The sequence below is a fragment of the Pelophylax lessonae genome (genome assembly GCF_965119305.1).
Source record: "Pelophylax lessonae genome assembly, chromosome: 1".
In the NCBI taxonomy this organism is placed as follows: Eukaryota; Metazoa; Chordata; class Amphibia; order Anura; family Ranidae; genus Pelophylax; species Pelophylax lessonae.
In genome coordinates, this window is record NC_138768.1 from 736,544,886 (window position 1) to 736,557,812 (window position 12,927).

A 12,927-nucleotide genomic window follows, 5' to 3' on the forward strand; every position below is an offset into this window, starting at 1 on the left:
ATAAGAGAAGTTCAAATCAGGAGGAGTTACAAACACTTTCCTAAATCACTCGAATAGTTATGATGTTTGCAAAGAACAATACATAGCTTCCAAATCTACTTTTCAAAGTTACTTAACCAATAATGAGCAATTGCTATCTGGTGTAGGATTAGGTGTATTTTTAGCATTTTCCGGGCAGTGGGCTACAGGTGATCGCTGCTGTGTGATGCACTGTGCACACTGACAGGCGGAGATACAGCGGCTGATGACGCCAATCATCGTAGTGCTTACCGCGATCCTCTGCCTGCATCAGCCGCCGGGGTCCGCTATATAAATGCGCCGTGCACACAGAGCCGGGAGTTGTCAGCAGGTACAGCCAGGAGGGGTGTATCTAGAGCTAAGCGCTATCCAAGGAGACCTCCAGTGATGCTGAGCCCCTGCAACAAGCAGATCACAATGCAGACCAGCAATGAAGAGAGAACGCAGGGCAAGTACCAGCACTGCAACTTCAGGTGGCAGCCACCTTATGGGCTCTTCTTGCTTCTCATCATGCTGACTTCATGGACCAGCATCTGCCAAGGTAAGGACACCGCTTATCCTGTATATACAAGACCCCAAAACTCTCCCCTAACTAATCACTTTCACTGCGCAGACATCCAGCACTCCCTGCACTCTTTTAGAAACTTTTTTATCTTAACTAGAATAAATGCAGGCGGAAGACACAATTATTTATTATAATTATTTTTTTCTGGTAAATATTTGGATATATTTCTTTTTGTATTTCTGGGGATGGATGCTGCATCAGGTGTCCTGTGGAACTACAGATTTCTGCATGCCTGCTCAGACTTAACCTAAATATATACTTTGAATACTTTGATTCTTTGAAGTTGCAGAATTATGGATTTCCAGATACAGATTCATAAGTCATTTCTTTGTCAATGGTATTCGTTTTTCAACAATAGGAGAGCTATAAACGTTTATAGGGATTTTCTCTTTTCTTTTTTTAGATCTAGTGGGGCTTATAATATAAGATAAGACAAAGTAGGAATTTTTATTGGTGTGTTAAAACATAAACACAGGCTTTTGTCTACAGCTGGCATTACTCCAGAGGAACCCCTAAAATAATTTTCAGGTCTTGGGGGAACTCTTACTAAAACGAATTTCATTTGGAGGCAATAACAAAAATGCATTCTATGTTAGTTGCCTTGTCTGTAGGAGGAGGTCAACAAGTTGTCAATAAGGAGTGCAACTCTTACAGTAGTGGTCAGAATGTCCCATTTTCGGACAGTTAAAAAGTTTATTGGGTATTTTTTATTTTTTTGCTGTCTTACTTTACACGATATATGGTCAAAAATACTGTATATGTTTTATTTTCTCTTTTCTGTACTGTACATATGAAATCTAAAATAAAGAATTTAATAAATAGATCATTGGTGTAATGCCCCTGGTTTTGTCAAGTGGTTTTGAACTCAAAACTACTTGGACACCTATCAGATGGGAGATCAATCAGCTACTGCTCAAGGAAGCCCTAGTAACCACTGGTGGAACCTAATGCCTCGTACACACGCAACGATTATCGGCCGACCGATCGGCCGTCTTTTGTCCAGTGTTGTTGTGTTGGTTGAAATGTGCTCTAGACTGCACACAAATTTTTTCGGCCAACAACAACCAACTTCAGAAGTGATGTCATGTGCTGGTTAACTTTCCGTGTGTTTTTTCTTTTCTGAGCATGCCCAGTCTTTGTTATCTGATTTTTCTGTGCCGAAATCTGTACTGACTGAGGAACAATCGGCCGTTCTGTTGACGGCCAACAAAATTTTCATAGCATGCACACCAGATTTTGTTCGGCCGGAAAGTCGCAGTCGGTTTTCGGAAGCATCATGCTAACAAGCCGACAATCGGCTGATCGGACGTTGGCCGAAAATTCACGGCCAACAATCATTGCGTGTGCACGAGGCATTAGAGTTCCATGAAGTTGGCTGGTCTACAGCAACCTTTCAAATGCAACTGATTGTTTTCAAAGTGTAGCTCTGATAGGAGATTCTCACTGGGAAGTGGCAGCAGACTTGCTTTGCAAAGGGCAGTGACAGTATGAGATATGCAGTAACTCAGAGCAACTAGTGAAAGATACATTGTGATTGCTTGCTCTGGATTGCACCTTATCGCTATATGCCTTATTAAATACACCTGCAAGCTTGTAGTTTTATGGGGCAAACCAACATTGGCACCTCTACTGGAACCTGGTGGTTTCTAGACATTTTGTGACATTTTGCATCCCTCAAAACTAAATTCTGGGGCTGTCTTCAGAGGTTTCCCTCCAGCATGCTGCTGCTTGGTTTTAATGAGCTGTTTACATTCAGTAAAGATGTCCAGTGCAATCGGTTCTCTGTATGTATCTCTAAGTAATACCTTTTTTCTTTTTCAGTTTTGGATAGAATTTGGAAGGGTTAGATGATTAGTCCTTTAGTAGTCGGAGGTCTCTGTGAAGGAGCAGTGTTTTTGGGTCTCTGTGTATATCTCTAAGCAATACCTGTTTTTTTCAGGTTTGGATTGAATGTGGAAGGGTTAGATGATTAGTCCTTTAGTTTTTGTAGGTCTCTGTGGAGGAGCAGTGTTTTTGGGTCTCTGTATATCTCTAAGCAATACCTGTTTTTTTTCAGGTTTGGATTGAATGTGGAAGGGTTAGATGATTGGTCCTTTAGTAGTCGGAGGTCTCTGTGGAGGAGCAGTGTTTTTGGGTCTCTGTGTGTATCTCTAAGCAATACAGTTTCTGCCCCTTAGATAAGTAACCACAGAAACCAATTATCTTTTTTTAACAGATAACAAATGAAATTTTTGGCTATAGAAAGAGGAATTCTTCGCACTAATTCTCATCTCCATAATCAGTGAGCTGTAGATGTTGTAAATTATTGGCAGAGGTTGCTTGAAACTGGAAAGTTATTACTCTATAGTAAAAAAAAATTCAGAAAGACTGGGTTAGACCATAAGTCAAGTTTTTTTTGATGTCTGTGTTGCCATTGGCCACTCTATTTATACAGGTAATGACCACGGTTGCTGAGACAGAAAGTGATGGGAAATCCAGAATAGCTGTTAGCAGGACAGGAGGTGATGAGAAATGTTTGAATGGGGACACCTGTTCTGGGGACAGCTGTCTAGGATGGGGGACTTCCCTCATTTTGGAAGATTTCTCTGGGGCAGGAAGCAAAGGGACATTTCTCCAAAGGTAGAGAGAAAAAAATGTAAAATAAACCGACAAAGGTTTTAACCATTCCCTACTTCATCCAAAATTTAAAAAAAAAGTTTTGTTTATAGATACACCGTGCACCGTTTAGGAGATATTTACATTGTGTGACATTACTGGCGCATGCACTCTAAGGGAGCCCGTGCCGTTCCTTCGGAGCCCTGTGCCGTGAACAGAATGCGCGCAGGAGTGACGTCATCGCGGCACTGGCCAATTACAGCACCAGAGTCCTCGAACCAGGAAGGAACACTGGGGAAGTTGTCGGCCGTGTCAGCGGTGTGTGGGTGCCGCTGTGGGGGCTTCTTTCTAAGGGAAGTTTTTCATAATGAGCTTGTATGCAATGCATACTAGCTCATTATGCCTTTGTCTTACAGGGTTTGTTGTGTTTTTTTTTTTTTGTTTTGTTTTTTTTAATGGGTTTATAACCTCTTTAATGCTGCTTCTGCTTTTCCCCAAGTGACTTAGCCAGCACCTCGCAGCTCAGAATCTCTGAAAAAATCCAAATTTAGTTCTTTCCTGCACAGATGATGTTGCTTAGAGATGGCTAAACAATCACAAGCCTCAGCAGATCGGGCACAGGTGTCATTTTTTGGGGCAGTCCAGTAGAAGCTTGTCACCAGTGACAAGAATTTAAGATGGCAGAAAATTCTAGTAGAATGCAGGGTGGGAAGCAAGTAACTATGACTATGTTGCTATATTTAATAATCCAATAATAGTGATGCGCCAGTCAAAAAATACCCAATCAGTGATTGAACAAACTTATAAATCAGTGTCCATAAGTGTCCATATATAATAAATAGATCAATAGGTAAATCAACTCCCACGTGTTCAAAAAAGTGATCCTGTGTATAACTTTCAGTGAACTGTGCGATCCCACCACCAAGTGAATTGGTCTCTCACCTCCACTCAAGACCTTATCATGGGTCAGTGACAGCGTGGTTGTACACACGGGGATCTCCAGACCACATAGACTATAGAAAGCCTTTTCACCTCCAGAGCGATTACCATATGCAAAGGGAACAGAATAAAAGATCTAGTGCTCTCTGTTATCATCAAGCAAAACGGCTTTATTCAATATCAGGGACCGTACTCACAAGGAAGGCGCTCCACAGCACATAGCAGTCAGCATATACAGGAAGACAGACGGCATCCAGCACGCAGGCTCCGCCCCTATACGCGTTGCGTCGGCGCCCAATCAGCGTTGACTACTTCGGTATTGGATTATTGAGTTTATATTGTGAGGTGTGGGCACAGTGAGTGTATGCTGCCGGTCTCCTCATTGATTATTCATTATTTATTCACTTATAAAGTGCACTATTGTTTTATTGCACATTATATTTTATGCACTTTTAGATAGTCACATTTTTGGTTGCGCTGATAGCTTTTTGTTTTATATATGTTGCTATATTTCCACAGAAAAATGTTGCAATTAAATAAGTGGAGGGGAAAAAACAGTTTGTAAGAAGTGGTTAGGTTAGTAGTGGCTCTTGGTTTAATGCTCTCTTCCTTGTGGGTGTGGTCGCCTCTGCTTGTTCTGCAGGGGTGGAGTCCATTTGGGGTAGAGGATACCAGGAGACTTTCATAAGAAGGATGCGAGTGTCTTTGGAACTTTTTTCTTCCCCTTCGTGGGCACCTTCATAAATGGGACTTGTTTCCATAATATGGACTGACCTGGACTATGGGACTTTGATTAGGCCCTGGCACAGATTACTGTGCAATATAGAATTGGGATGGAGGGAACATAGTTGGCTTGGGACAGGAGGTGGTAGCTAGTTGATGAAGAGCTCTGATGAAGATGTAGTCCATAGGGTCAAGACACACCCCTCTTGAGCAGCCGTGCCACTGTTCCCAGTCCTTAACTGCAGCTCAGGACCCTGCATAGGATCCAATCTGAAACCACAATTTGGAGAGGCCTCGCAAGTGTCCATAATGATGAGTGGCTCAGGTCCTAATGTTATGGCTGGTCCATGAATCCTGTGCATGTGATAGAGAGCTGGTAGGGAGGCTCTAGTTATACACTTCCCCTCCTGAAATGCACAATTCAGTGGAGCCAGATTACGGCTCAGCAGCCTGGTTGAGATAATATAACAATATAATGGTATAATCACATAAATTAATGTAGCAGTCCCATCCTCCGAGTAAGGCCCCAAAGACAAGTCTTGGCCATGATGACCTCCAGGGCTCTTACACGTGCATGTACTTTTTTTGAAAGGCGGCAAACCACAATGGTATTGTGCCATGCTTGTGGTGCACTAAAACGCATGTGCATTGGCAAGATTCATTGGGGTATCATTAAGAATTGATGACATCAGACCACAAGTGCATTTTCAGGCATTGCAGTAACATGCATACCAGTGCTGTATTTTGGCCTAGGCCAACAAGGCCCAGGCCTAGGGCATCACTTTGCAGGGGGGCAGCAAAAAAGCCACCCCCCCTCCACCTGAGACTCTTTTGGCCACTGGTTGCTAGAGCCGCCTCTCTCACCCCCCTCTCTCTCTCTCTCTCTCTCTCTCTCACCCCCTCTCACACCCTCTCTCTCACCCCTCCTCTCTATCCCCTCACTTTCTCTCTCATCCCCCATCTCTCTCTCTCATCCCCCCTCTCTCACTCTCACCCCCTCTCTCTCTCTCTCACCCCTTTCTCTCTCTCTCATCCCCCTCTCTCTCTCACCCCCCCTCTCTCTCTCTCTCTCATTCTCTCTCTCTCACCCCTCCCTTTCTCTCACCCCCCCTCTATCTCTCTTTCTATTTGATCCCCCTCTCTCTCACCCCCCCTCTCTTTCATCCACTCTCTCACCCCCTCTCTCTTTCATCCCCCCTCTCTCTCTCTCTCTCTCTCCCTCCCTCATCCACACCCCCTCTCTTCCTCCCCCATCCACCCCCTCTCTCTCTCCCTCACCCACCACCCTCTTTCTCTCCCACCCCCTCTCAGCCCCCCCCCCCCCCTGTGAGATCTCAGGGGTTGATGCTGGGACTTGTAGTCCTTCAATTTTAGAGAAGTCACATCCGTCAAAAAAGGAGTGGGGCAAATTTACATGGGAGGGGGGCGTCCAATTTTAGTCTTGCCTAGGGCAGCACAAAACCAAAATACACCACTGATGCATACTGGCATGAGTGTTCCTACAGAGCAAATGTGTGAACAGAGCTATCATTGTAGAAAATGTAGTCCTTTTTTTGAAGGATGTTTCTGTAAAACATTTCAGAAGGTTGTCTATGAAAATATACATTTTTTATTGACAACTTTATTTCTTCCTTCTGTTTGTCTTTTGATCTAGTCTCCATGTCCATAGTATATTTTAACTTCTGCTAATTTTGTTGTTCTCTATAGTTAGGTAAAAAGCCTACTGTAAGGTTTGCAGTGCCTCCAGATACGTACTAATTTCATTGTCATTCTGCCTTGTTGTGTAGATTCCTCTTGGCTGCTTTGCATCCTGTAAATTTGTCAGTGGCTTTCCTGACTTTGCCCAACCCGCTGACCTCGCAATAGACACATGGAGAATTCCTCTTTCCTGTCTGTTGTCATAATTTGGTTTTCTCCAAATACTGCTCATTAAAATGCTATACATTACAGAAAGTAGGAACTGACAACTGAGTAAATGAGATTATTAGGGGCATTGTGTGTATGTACCTAGTTGTGTGGGAAGAATTTTATATTGCTAGGGAATTTTACAACTTGTGCATATTCTGTGTCACATTATTTAGGGCAGATATTTTAAATGGCATGTTAAGCATCTAGGAAAATCATTGTTTCTGTACTAAAAAGGCTTTTCAATGATTACTGTAGTACCTGATAGGAATTACATGACATTCACATGTACAAAACAACACCAGCAAAGTCTGTAGGCACCACCCCACAAATGGAATTAGTTATATCTGCTTTCCGCAACTGGCAAATCTGATATAAATGATATCTGTGTGTGGCACAAACGCAACAAAACTGCTGGTAGTTTTGGCTTATTTCCTCCCCTCAGCACACATACAGCCAGGTACACAGCATTTGTTGCAGTCTTTCTCTGGCTCAAGAATCAGTCTAGGGGTTTCTTTTTTTTTTTTTTTTTTAATTGAGGTATAATGAACCTGGATGGGAATAGGGAGCATGGGATACCCCGGAACTATAGGACTACTAACATTCTTGCTCTGCTTGTCAAACTCTTGACAAAAAGACTTGTACACCTTCAGCTGTACCTGCACAGCACCTGACCTGACACAATTCTGGCTGTGCTTCTTCCAGCAAAAGTCCCCCAGAATCTCTATGCTGCCTGTGATCTGTCCTCTTCCTGGAGACTAAAGCACTACACAGTCATTCTTGCAGCACTAAGGTCTTGTACTCAAGACTCGGTTGTCTCCTGCCTATATCCACAAGGCCTTTTCCCTTTGAGGGAGGTGGAGATCTCCTCTTGTTCACCTGACCCCTAGATTCCTAAGCTGAGCTGGGACCCTAGTATCTTCAAACTGACTTCTGACCAGGAAGGGAAGGCCCCTCAACAGGGGTCTCCTCCAGGCTGGACCCTGGAATGCTGCCTTATACCAGCATGCTGAAATACCCCTTTTGCCACTCAGGTTCAGACTATTTATGGGCTCTTCCCCCCACCTTCTGGGCAAATGTTCACAGGGATTGGCTGAAGTCCCATAAATATTCAGATTGCAGTCTCTCCTCTCCCTCCCACTATGTTCTAGAAATCTCAAGAATACAGGGGGAAGAAGCACAGCAGCAGCCTGTGAAAACCTGAGCAGCCCCAACCAATCAACCCCTGCTCTACTAATTGCAGTAGAGCCAAATTAAATTTACCTAGAAGCTTCCCTGAGCCTAGGAGGTTGCTATATTTGTAGCACCCCTCTGGCCCCCCAACGAGAGAATAGCATCTCCAGAGGTGGGCTAGCATTTCACTCTAGGGCTGAGTCCATGGCTAAAATGGGGGACCAAGAGATGATATTGGGCGCCAGTAACATGTCTTTTAATTTCTTTGCAGAATTCTCAAGGAGGTGAGGATTAGGGGATCCCAGATACTGTATAAGATCACTTAAAGACTCTTCAGATCTAGATCAATGTCCAGCTTCACAGTATCAGAACCTTTAAGCTGACCCGGCAACACTGTAGGCATGCTTCCAAATTTCAGTGCATCCTTCAAGTGAGTCACCAGGCCCTTCTGAGAGACCAGCCTTCTTCCTGGCTGTCTCCAGCAAGGGGCCCCCCTGGGTCTCCTCCTTGGTACAGCTTCCTCCAGACAAGGCAGGACAGCTTCAGGACCACTTCAGCACACATTAGGTCCTACAACAGGCTATTGAGCCTATCAACAGAGCTCCATCTAGTAGCGTAAGGTAAGAGAGTGAGCACATGGCCTGTCCAAAATATTTATATCCTCACCCAGCATGCACCAGTGGCATACGCCTTCTACTGAATTGTCTGTCACTGTTTACAGCAAAGACCTCTGAAGGAACGGCACTGTATGCTGCTCTATAGAATATCTCCTAAACAGTTCACATTTAGGAAATATTCATTTTACCTACAGGGAAGCTTTCATATAGGCTTACCTGTAGGTAAAAAATGGAAGACACAAGTTTACTCCCACTTTAAATAGACAAGAATCTGTCTCAGCATCTCTCCATGCCCTCCTGTCCCTCACCCCAAACCCCTCCCCCTTCTACTCCGGAGACTTAAATGATCATGCCACACTTAAGCATTACCATTTTCAGGCATGTTATTCTTACCTGCTCTGTTGCAGTGGATTTGCACAGAGCAGCCCGGATATTCCTCTTCTTGGGTCCCTCTTCTGTGCTCCTGGCCCCTCCCTCCCGTTGAGTGCTCCCACCGCAAGCAGCTTGTTATGGGGGCACCCGAGCCGAGTCACAGCTCCCTGTGTCCATTCAAACATGGAGCCACAGCCTGACCCCTCCCCCTCTTTCCTAATTGGATAGCTGACTTCAATTGACAGCAGCGGGAGCCAATGGTGCCGCTGCTGTGTCTCAGCCAATCAGGAGGGAGAGTCTCAAACGGCCGAGACACTCGTGGACTTCGCTGGACAGAGAGAGACCTTGGGTAAGTAGAGTGCAGCAGCTCCTGTCGGTGTTGCTCTCCTCATTGGATAGATTGATAGGAGCGGTAGCACCTGATAAGGAGGAGGGGCTTGAAGTGTCGGTGACTCCAGAAGTCCCCAGAAGAAGAGGATCTTGGCTGCTCTGTGCAAAACCATTGCACAGAGCAGGTAAGTATAGGCGTGTTAGTTATTTTTATTTAAAAAAACAAAAAAAAAACAAAGCTTTAGAACCACTTTAATAAAGAGGTGAATGACACAACTAAAGCTAGCTATTCAGTAGGTGTATCGAAATTCAGCCGGTTCAGTACGAACGGGCTGAATTTTGATCCATCTGTGACCGCTCCTGTTCAAAAGATCAACTTATCATAAATGTTCCTGCTGGAAAATTTCAATTCAATCAGTGCTTACAGCCAAGCAGCTGCATTGCTGTTTAGCAATGACAGCAGAAAAGATTGCAGCATCCACATTGAATGTATGGATGGGGGAATCGGATCAGTTTTTTTTGTTCAACCTGCTGGCTGAAAGAAAAAAAAACAGAGCCATGTATGGCCAGCTTAATAGTAAAATAAATACAGTAATTATTTCAAGATTATTTTAATAGTTGTAATCCTTGTAAATTGAATATATACTGAATAATCCTCTCAGCCATTATGTGTACATGTACTGTAGGTGTAGCGGACCTAAGCAGATCATTATGCCAAGTTCCAGCTGCTGCAGTTGCTGCTTTGCTGTCAGATCCTCTTATAATATCAGACACATCACACCGTGCTAATAACCAGTGCATAGATGAAGTTGAGTTCTATGTTTTTTTTTTTTTTTCAGAAATACAATGACAACCTTTTATACTGAAAACTCTATGTTTGACACTGGGTTTGATTTACTAAAACTGGAGAGTGCAAAATCCGGTGAAGCTCAGCTTCTGGGTTTTTCGTCAAGGCTTTTGGAACTTGTATGTAATGAGCAAATAATGCTGCCCCACAGAATTTTAATTAGCAGCAAACTAAAAAAAACAGGTTTTTTTTGTTTTTGTTTTTTAATGAATGCCTACTAAAAAGATGATGAATTACCTACTTCATTTATTTCAAATTTACTGTAGATGTAAAATAAAGACTATACATTCCTTTAAAAGTGAAACTTTAATTGTTTTAGGTCAATTTTTTTTTTTTTACAAATTACTATTATATATAGAATGCGCTCCTGAAAGCAGAGTTGATCTCCTTTTTTTCTTTTTGAAACGTTGGACTGAGCCATTTGTAGGGAGGGAGGGAGTTAAGTTACTACTCTGACTGATTCATTTCTGTTTTTACATGTCAGCTTGAGCTATTGAGACCTGTAAACAGAATGTAAACAGAGACTGAAAAGCATGAAGGTCAAGAGCTCTACTTGCAGGATGCACATGAGAAAACATACGAGCAATTAATTGCTTATATTAGGCACTTATATAAAGAGTGATTCCACATTTGTTGAGAAAAAAAAGATCCCCTCTGGGTGATCAATGTACATTGCAGGGACTTTAACAAACTTTGTTGCAAATTCCTACCTGTTTTTGCTCTGCGAGAAAAGCTGTTTGTTCCCCTGTGTCCTTTGGATACTGTTTTAATACTAATTGAACTCTAAATTACAATTGGGCTTGTGCAACAATTGTATATGCTATATAATTTTTTTTTTTTTTGTATTTGCCATATTTCTTTTTTCACAAAAGTGGAGTTAACCTTTAAGTTTTTACCCACGCTAGGCAAAGTAACAGTCAGGCTGCTTATAGTTTACGATCAATCTGGCACACACTTTTTTTCATGCCCATTATTTTTAAAATTGTAGCAACATGAGAAAACTGCAAAACTAAAGTCATTCTTTTACCTAAAGTATAATTAATGGCAAAACGTTCTGTAAGGGAGGGGGATTAGAACACCTGTCAGGTTTTTATTGCTATCTGTGTCCCGGCTGGATTCACGCAATTTGACCTGTTTACCATTATTAACAAAAGTGAAAATCAAGGAAAGACCCAAATGTTGGGTTTTCAAAAGAATGGGAAAAAAAAAAAACAAATCTTCCCACAGGGACACTAGTTCTGATGAGCCTGGTGACAACCATGGATTCCTTCACTTTGGAGGGATTTCCTCTAGCTTTATGTTTTGGCTGATGGACAGGAATTGGTGGGAAATCTCCCCAATGGGGCACAGATGGTAAAACAACTGCCAGAGGTTATAACTAGGGTTGCATCTATGGCGTTGTTTCTACCGGGGAGTACGAATACCTATACTTTCGGTCAATCACTCACTGATACCTGGGTGGTGTGATTTGAGCCCATTCATTTTGTCCATTTGAACAGGAATGTGGTGCGATTCCTGTCCAAATCACATGTGGTTTCCCCCACCGCTGCTGTGTGATCCCAGTATAGACAGACAGGGAAGCGCTATCTAAGAAGTGGAGCAATGGCAAGCAAACAGTTTATTAAAAATGTTACGTTATCACATAATATATCTTGCATATCAAAACCACGGTCACTTGCGGCGCTCACGGGGCTGGAGGAGATTTAGGAAGTTTCGGGACCCCTGTGGGTGTAGGGCGGAAGTGATGTCAACTTGGGGGCGGCCCCATCTATGTATCTCTTCCAGCCTTGTGAGCACCGCAAGCGGCCATAGTTTTGGATTTGACATGCAAGATACACTATATTACCAAAAGTATTGGGATGCCTGCCTTTACACGCACATGAACTTTAATGGCATCCAAGTCTTAGTCCATAGGGTTCAATATTGAGTTGGCCCATTCTTTGCAGCTATAACTGCTTTAACTCTACTGGGAATGCTGTCCACAAGGTTTAGGAGTGTGTCTATGGTAATATTTGATCATTCTTTCAAAAGTTCATAAAGACATGGATGAGCGAGTTTTGGGTGGAGGAACTTGACTGGCCTGCACGCCTGCACGGAGTCCTGACCTCAACCCAGTAGAACACCTTTGGGATGAATTGGAGCAGAGACTGCGAACCAGGCCTTCTCATCCACATCAGTGTCTAACCTCACAAATGCGCTTCTGGAAGAATGGTCAAACATTCCCATAGACACACTCCTAAACCTTGTGGACAGCCTTCCCAGAAGAGTTGAAGCTGTTATAGCTGAAAAGGGTGGGCCAACTCAATATTGAACCCAGTAGATTTAGACTGGGATGCCATTAATATTCATGTGCGTGGAAAGGCAGGCCTCCCAGTACTTTTATTAACATTGTGCACATTTTGTACTTTTAACATGTGAGTTGTGATAACATAAAATTTTTCAATAAACTGTTTGTTTGCCATTGCTGCACTTCTTAGATGGCGCTTCCCTGTCTTTCTATACTGGGATCACACAGGAGCAGTGGGGGAACTGCAAGCGATTTGGACAGGAATCTTACCACATTCCTGTTCAAATCACATGGGATTCTTTGCAGCGCGATTTGAGCCCATTCATTTTGTATGAGCGCAAATCGCACCACAAATGTATCGGTTTTTGGTATCAGAAGCATTTGCTCGAGTACGAAAACTTTTTTAAGTACTCGGTATCTGCACCAATATTGATACTGGTATCGATATTAACCACTTAAGCCCCGGAGGACTTAGCTGCTAAAAGACCAGGGGGTATTTTGCGATTCGGCACTGCGTGAATTTAACGGACAATTGCGCGGTCGTGCGACGCTGTAC

General features: G+C 43.2%; 1 protein-coding gene across 3 annotated transcripts in view; it reads left to right on the forward strand.

Annotated features, from left to right (window-relative positions):
• The first annotated feature begins 308 nt into the window (after positions 1-308).
• NMU (neuromedin U) overlaps positions 309-12,927 on the forward strand; it is a 128,096-nt gene continuing 115,477 nt past the window's right edge. The window contains exon 1 of one of the 3 annotated variants that reach the window (XM_082253961.1): positions 309-559. In XM_082253961.1, coding sequence (XP_082110087.1) covers positions 406-559 — 154 coding nt within the window. In that variant the 5' untranslated portion in view covers positions 309-405. The remainder of the gene's footprint in view (positions 560-12,927) is intronic. The other 2 variants (XM_082253962.1, XM_082253963.1) reach the window with 2 other exon arrangements.